Genomic DNA, 6,576 nt, shown 5'->3' with positions numbered 1-6,576 from the left:
GGTCCTGTTAGGAGCTCTAAACCTGGTCCTGTTAGGAGCTCTAAAGCCAGAGTTTTCTCTCAAACCCCCCCCAGACTGAACCCAAACTCTCTGAAGGGGGTTTAGAGAAGAAAGAGGACGGATGTTGGAGCATCAGAGCAGCATCGGCTCACTTCAGCATTTCTGCAGAAATGTTCTGGTTTAAATCTTAAATCTGCTGAGGAAGTCACCGTCAGATGTTCTCTGTCTGTTCTACAGAGAAGAAGGAGAACAATTAGTCGCTCAGAAGAATTATCGTGTCGCTCTGCAGGTTCACAGCCGTGGCTGAAAGCCTTCAGCAGGCGCGTCAGCATCTGAAGAAGATGCAGGAGCTGGAGCAGAAGTTCACCTACGACAGTGACCCCATCCCTCAGAAGAAAGCGTACCTGGAGAACCGGGCTCTGGAGCTCCTGAAGAACCTGCTGTCCAGGTATGCTGCCTCCGGCGCTCGGCTCCCTCCTCCTCCTCCTCCTCCTGGGCTCCGGGTCACCAGGGTCTCCTGTGTGTTTGCAGCTCGTTGGTTGTAGAGCGGCAGCCCTGCATGCCCACCCACCCTCAGAGGCCGCTGGTGTTGAAGACGGGCGTCCAGTTCACCGTGAAACTGCGGTAAGAAGAAACATCTAACCCTGACCACCAAACCAGAGGGCTGCAGACTTTTAAACTCCGGTTCTCCAAATGTTCTGAGATCAGTTTCAGACACATCCTGTTCTTCTCTTTCAGGTTTCTGGTGAAGCTGCAGGAGTTTAACTACCAGCTGAAAGTCAAAGCTTTCTTTGATAAGTAAGATCAGTTTTACTTCACGTTTTAAATCCTCAACGCTGCTTTTTCCTAACATGACTCCTTCTGTTCCTCAGGGATGTCACAGAGAAGAAAGGGTACGTCTCAAACATTTCTCTGATTAAAACATGTGTCAGAGTAAGTTCTATTATATCAGAGGTGCTCGCTCTGACCAAACTTTATTGACAAATAAAAGAAACGACGACTCCTGACTGACTGATGCTGCTTCTGAAATCAGGTTTAGAAAGTTCAACATTCTGGGAACAAACACCAAAGTGATGAACATGGAGGAGTCCAACGGCAGCCTGGCAACAGAGTTCAGACATCTGGTGAGGAGATTATCATTATTATTATTAATATGTGTGAAACTTGCTGACATTATTGTGTTTAAAACAAAGTTTTCTGCTGAAAACAGAATCTGAGGGACAAGAAAAGGAAATACTATCCAACATTTGTTTTTCAAAATGCAACAAAACTTAAATTTGTCATTTCTTATCTTGTGTTAAACTCTTTTAGAGTTAAAGGTAAAATTAAACAAAACATTTTCAGTATCTTTATCAACTAAAATTATTGTTTTTTTTTAAAAAGATATGAAGAAATTTTGATTATTTTCTTTCTTTCAACACTAAAAGATAAAAAAAAAAGATGGAAAGTTTGTGAAATCCTGTCACGGAGCTGCTTCCCTGTCAGAAATAGAAAAGTCTTGTTGTTTTAAATTTAAAAAATTTAAAAAATACAGTTTTAATCCCTGATGTCTCCAAAGTGAACATTTAATCTGAAGATGCAGGAACTATTTTCCATCAGCAGGGGGCAGAATTTCTCCATTTAATGGGCTAAAAACCTGAATTTCTTTAAATCAGAGTAAAATTAGGAGGAATAATTGATAATTAAGATCTTGTTAAAGCTGTAGTGTTAATGGAGGCCAGCTTCTCAAACCTTGAGTCGTATTTACACAACATTCAAGCCTCACATGCATTTTTTTATGAAACATTAGGCAGCATGAGGGGTCAACCTGCTGCTGTTACGACTCTGAGCTGCTAAGGGAGGTAGTCACAGCACTGAGTGAGGGTGAGCAAGGACTGTGATGCAGCTGCAAGTTTTAAACCCCACGCCTGCATCTGCAGAAGCACACATCTTCACTTCACTGCTGCTTTATTTATTGTCTCTGAACTGTTTTATAAAACTGAACTGTTTTTGATTCACCAAGAATGAAAAACTGCTGCAGTTTTCTAAAACGTGTCGTGAAAAGGAAGAATCAGGCCGTAATCTGACCGCTGACAGCAAACACACTGATAACCATATCCTTCTCAGTTCTGCTCAATCAGGAGTTTCTCTGCAGGCGCAGATGGCACATATTGACCCAGACTTAAAAACTAAGTGTCTTTAACTTGTTATTTCTCTCCACGCAGCAACTGAAAGAGCAGAAAAGTGTTGGAAACAGGACGAATGAGGTGAGAGTCTTTAAACTCTGTAAACTTATGGAGGCGCTGAGGCTCAACCCCCCCGTCCGGATGCCTGTTTGCTCAGTCTGTCGCCTGGTTTCAGCCTCGGGGATGAACTCTCAGAGTTTTGTGTCATGTTTTTTTCCTCCAGGCTCCTCTCATCGTCACCGAGGAGCTCCACTCCCTCAGCTTCGAGTCCGACCTGCAGCTCAACCAGTCCGGACTCAACATCAAACTGGAGGTGAGACCCAGACCCAGAAGCCCGGCTGCACGTTAAGGTCAGGCGTGCCGGAGGCGTTGATGGGTTTTCCTGCGTGTTTCAGGCCTTGTCTCTGCCGGTTGTGGTCATCTCGAACGTGTGCCAGCTGCCCAGCGGCTGGGCCTCCATCCTCTGGTACAACATGCTCACCACAGAGCCCAGAGTGAGGACTCCTCCTTCTTTCTCCTCCACCAGAACCTGTGTTCACCTCCGACCCGCAGCTAACGAGCCTCTCTGCTCTCCAGAACCTCAAGTTCTTCCTCAGTCCTCCGGCAGCCAAGTGGTCTCAGCTGTCCGAGGTCCTCAGCTGGCAGTTCTCGTCCGTCACCAAGCGAGGCCTGAACCAGGAGCAGCTCAACATGCTGGCAGACAAGCTGCTGGGTCAGAAACGCACCACGCAGACTGATCCAGGATCAGCCTGTCTGCACATCTTAGAGTCAGGGACGTCGTTTATGTCCCTTTACTGTTTCCTTTACTTTCTGTGATCTCTTGAAGTCGACTCGATCGGTTCTTCAGGCTTTCTGAGGGTCTTTAAGGACAACATGTGAGGACAAAATGGAAAAGTATCAGGTCTAAAAGAGTATCTGAAGGTGATGCTTTTAAGAAAAAGGACCTGAGAGAAGCAGCATCATTCAGCTGATCCACTGGATGTAAAATCTTTGGCTGTTTTATCTCAAAGTAAGTCCAAAGAAAAACTCTGAAAGACCTTCAGAAGGTCCGGAGATCTGCTGATCAAGACCACTTTAAAAGGTTAGAGGGAAACTGTATAGGTATGAAGGCTGGCCCAAGACTTCTGCACAGTATTTTACTGTATTCGGGATGAAAACGTCTGAAATGCTGAAAAGTTTTGTTTTTTTCTGTGCAGGAGCCAAAGCTCAGAGGAACCCGGACGGACTGATCCCCTGGATGAAGTTCTGTAAGGTGAGCCTCGGCCGATCTGCAGCTCGTTGTTTCCATCTGGAGTTCTTTGGTCAGAACCTAAAGTTCTGCTTTTGTCCCAGCAGCAGGGCGCCAACGAGAAATCTTTCCCTTTCTGGCTGTGGATCGAAGGCATCCTGGACCTGATCAAACGCCACCTGCTGTCCCTGTGGAACGACGGGTGAGAGGCGCTCTGACGCTGCCGCCTCGTCTCCAGGATTCCAGCTGATCCCGTCTGTCTGTCTGCCTGTCTGCCTGCAGCTGCATCATCGGGTTCCTCAGTAAGGAGAGGGAGAAGGCTCTGCTGAGCGACAAGTGTCCCGGGACGTTCCTGCTGCGCTTCAGCGAGAGCAGCAGGGAGGGAGCCATCACCTTTACCTGGATCGAGCACGACGTGCACGGTAAACTAATCACCGTACAAAGAGCTCGGCTCAAACCCCTGAGAGCAAAATACTTTCATTATGGGACAGCTTCCTGAGTTAATGTTGGTTTTTCCCACCCAGACAAGCCTGTTTATCACTCGGTGGAGCCGTACACGAAGAAGGAGCTGACGGCCGTGTCTCTGCCAGACATTATCCGTACCTACAAGGTGATGGCTGCCGAGAACATCCCAGAGAACCCGCTGCGCTTCCTCTACCCCAACATCCCCAAAGACAAGGCCTTTGGGAAATACTACCCCAAACCCTCAGAGAGTAAGAGTCCCAGCTGCTGAGGAGCTCGACCCGGGCTGAGGAGGTGCTGATCGAAGTTTGAATCTCTTTCAGCTCAAGAGCCGATGGACGTGGAGAACACGGAGAAGAGCGGCTACATGAAGACGGAGCTCATCTCCGTCTCAGAGGTGTAAGTTTCCACCAGGCAGACTCAGCCCTGTTAAACTTTGAACCATCACACACTGATCCATGCTGTTCTGCTCCAGACATCCGTCCAGAATGCAGGACAACATGATGCCCATGTCTCCTGATGACTACAGGGCTTTGACCACAGAGTTTGTCAACCCTCGAGACATCGATGCTGTGGTGAGGTCCTGCCTCAGACACCTCCATAAACCTGCAGTTTTCCTCTGAAACATCACATTTACACCTTCAAACACAGGCCACGGCTTCTTTAGGAGCAGAATGCATGATGGGAAATACTCAGAAAGTGTCTCCAGTGTTAACGGAGACAAACAGGCCTGTTTGATGAAACCAGCAGGTGTGGGGAAGATAACAGAATCGCTACGATGACTGAATTAAAGTCACGACTTTGAGGAAGGAAGCTGAAATCACTGCAGAAGCTTCTCTAACAAACCAGCTGCAGGTTTATTAGTTTTATATTAATGTCGGGTTACAGGAACACAGGAGAACCTACAGATTCAGATCACTGGGAGATAAACGTCACGTGAGAACATCTGAAGAATTGAAATCAGCTCCTTGTCCTTCTCTGTGCATCACTCTGGTCTCTGTCCTCTTCTAAGCCTGTGTGTGTGTGTGTGTGTGTTCCTGCTCTGCTTTCAGACCAACAATCTGATGGATTTTGGAGATTTTGATCCTCAGGTACATTTGTTGTTGTTGTTGTGTAGTTCCTGCAGTCATGTGCTGCACGCAGCTCGTCTAACACAACATTCTGCTTCAGTTAGAAACTTCAGTGCAGCCGACACAGCTGAGGCCACATTTAGACTGGTTCTAACCTGGTTTATCAGTAACTAACTGCATGTTTGAGGCACGTTTAGTTGGAATGTTTTCTCCCTCAAACGCCTGCTGCTCTGTTTTTACTCTTTAGTTTTTTCTGCAGAAACAGCAGCAGGTAGATAAACTGTTCTTCTGTCCTCAGATGAGTGCAGAGTTTCCAGATGGAAACTGAGGATGTTTCTGACCTGCTCCGCTGCTGTTTCTTCATCCTCCTCCTCCTCATCAAACGGAGGTCTGAGCGACGCGGCGCTCACGGTGAAAACATGAACTTCCTGAGTGGACGGGACGCCATGTTTGCTCTGTCACACGCTCAAACACAAACAACAAACTCACCTGGGACTTTTAGTTTAACCCTCCATGACTTTACAGACACCTTCCTCTGGTTGTATTAATGTGAAATAGAAACTGTAATGCAGTTAAACTGTAGTTAAAATGTGATTTTCCTTCTTAGGCTTCAATCCTCCGCAGAAATCTCCCGACTATTTAAGGATGAGCTGATGTTCTTGGGATAAATAAAACTTTTTATTTAAGAAAACTGACTTCTTTTCTGTTTAAATAATTTTTTTCTAAAGATTTTTTCTGTTTGATTTGTTCCTGTCAATCTTCGTAAAGCTGAAGTTTGTGAAATGAGTTGTTGGAGCTGTTTGGCTGCAGCCTGCAGGTGATCAGCTGCTGATTGAAGGTTCACGTCTGCTCAGGGCCTCCCAGCCTCCTCCTCCTCACCTGCAGCTCTTCATCAGAGTCTCAGGGCCTCCCAGCCTCCTCCTCCTCACCTGCAGCTCTTCATCAGAGTCTCAGGGCCTCCCAGCCTCCTCCTCCTCACCTGCAGCTCTTCATCAGTGTCTCAGAGCCAGCAGATGAGGACTGATGGCTCCAAACTCCTGACGAGCTGCCTGCTTCAGCTCCAGACATTGTTTTCTTGGAAACGTCAGGACGTCTGAAGTACGAGAACCTCTCCTGATGTGTTGAGCGATGGCTCAGCAGGATAAGAAATGGGCTGGAGCTCTGCAGGTTGCAGGTTTGAGTCCTGCAGGCTGCAGTTTTAGCTCATTTTTTTCTTTATTTAAAGCTAAATGTAATAAGAGGGCTTGCTGGGATTGAACTCACAACCTTCTTATCAGCAGCCAGTCTTCTTACTGGCTGCGCCACACATTCATTCACTTAAAATTCTTTTTTTTTAACATTTGTCCTTTTTTTTAGGGATTTTTGTGCACCAACACAACTCCACTGTCCAAGAACTGATCGGTTCCCTTCAGATCCTTCATCTTCTCATTCAGACACCTCTCAGGTCCCAACGGGCCCGGTTATGTCACTCAGGAGATCTTCAGAACTGAGGCCTGAAGTTCTGGATCAGTTCAGGATCCAGACTTTAGTTCTTCATCTCAGAGCAAATTTNCAGGGCCTCCCAGCCTCCTCCTCCTCACCTGCAGCTCTTCATCAGAGTCTCAGGGCCTCCCAGCCTCCTCCTCCTCACCTGCAGCTCTTCATCAGTGTC

General features: G+C 46.9%; 1 protein-coding gene across 1 annotated transcript; it reads left to right on the top strand.

Moving 5' to 3' along the window:
• The first annotated feature begins 261 nt into the window (after positions 1-261).
• stat1a (signal transducer and activator of transcription 1a) lies at positions 262-5,620 on the top strand. The gene is made up of 17 exons (XM_017405007.3): positions 262-448; positions 532-624; positions 739-798; positions 873-893; positions 1,034-1,124; positions 2,205-2,246; positions 2,389-2,478; positions 2,561-2,659; positions 2,742-2,877; positions 3,362-3,417; positions 3,501-3,595; positions 3,676-3,815; positions 3,918-4,106; positions 4,179-4,254; positions 4,331-4,430; positions 4,908-4,946; positions 5,224-5,620. Exons 1-17 carry the CDS (start codon positions 342-344, stop codon positions 5,251-5,253), a joined length of 1,464 nt encoding a protein of 487 aa, XP_017260496.3. The 5' UTR covers positions 262-341; the 3' UTR covers positions 5,254-5,620.
• Positions 5,621-6,576: the final 956 nt, after the last annotated feature.

The sequence above is a fragment of the Kryptolebias marmoratus genome, linkage group LG23 (genome assembly GCF_001649575.2).
Source record: "Kryptolebias marmoratus isolate JLee-2015 linkage group LG23, ASM164957v2, whole genome shotgun sequence".
Taxonomy (NCBI): Eukaryota; Metazoa; Chordata; class Actinopteri; order Cyprinodontiformes; family Rivulidae; genus Kryptolebias; species Kryptolebias marmoratus.
The sequence above is the reverse complement of the archived record's forward strand: the minus strand, read 5'-3'. Positions and strand labels throughout refer to the sequence as shown.

Coding starts and splice junctions, on each gene's coding strand:
- stat1a (XM_017405007.3), top strand. CDS start 342: ATGCAGGAGCTGGAGCAGAAGTTCACCTACGACAGTGACCCCATCCCT. Junction 894..1,033: donor GATGTCACAGAGAAGAAAGG/GTACGTCTCAAA, acceptor TTCTGAAATCAG/GTTTAGAAAGTTCAACATTC. Junction 1,125..2,204: donor CAACAGAGTTCAGACATCTG/GTGAGGAGATTA, acceptor CTCTCCACGCAG/CAACTGAAAGAGCAGAAAAG.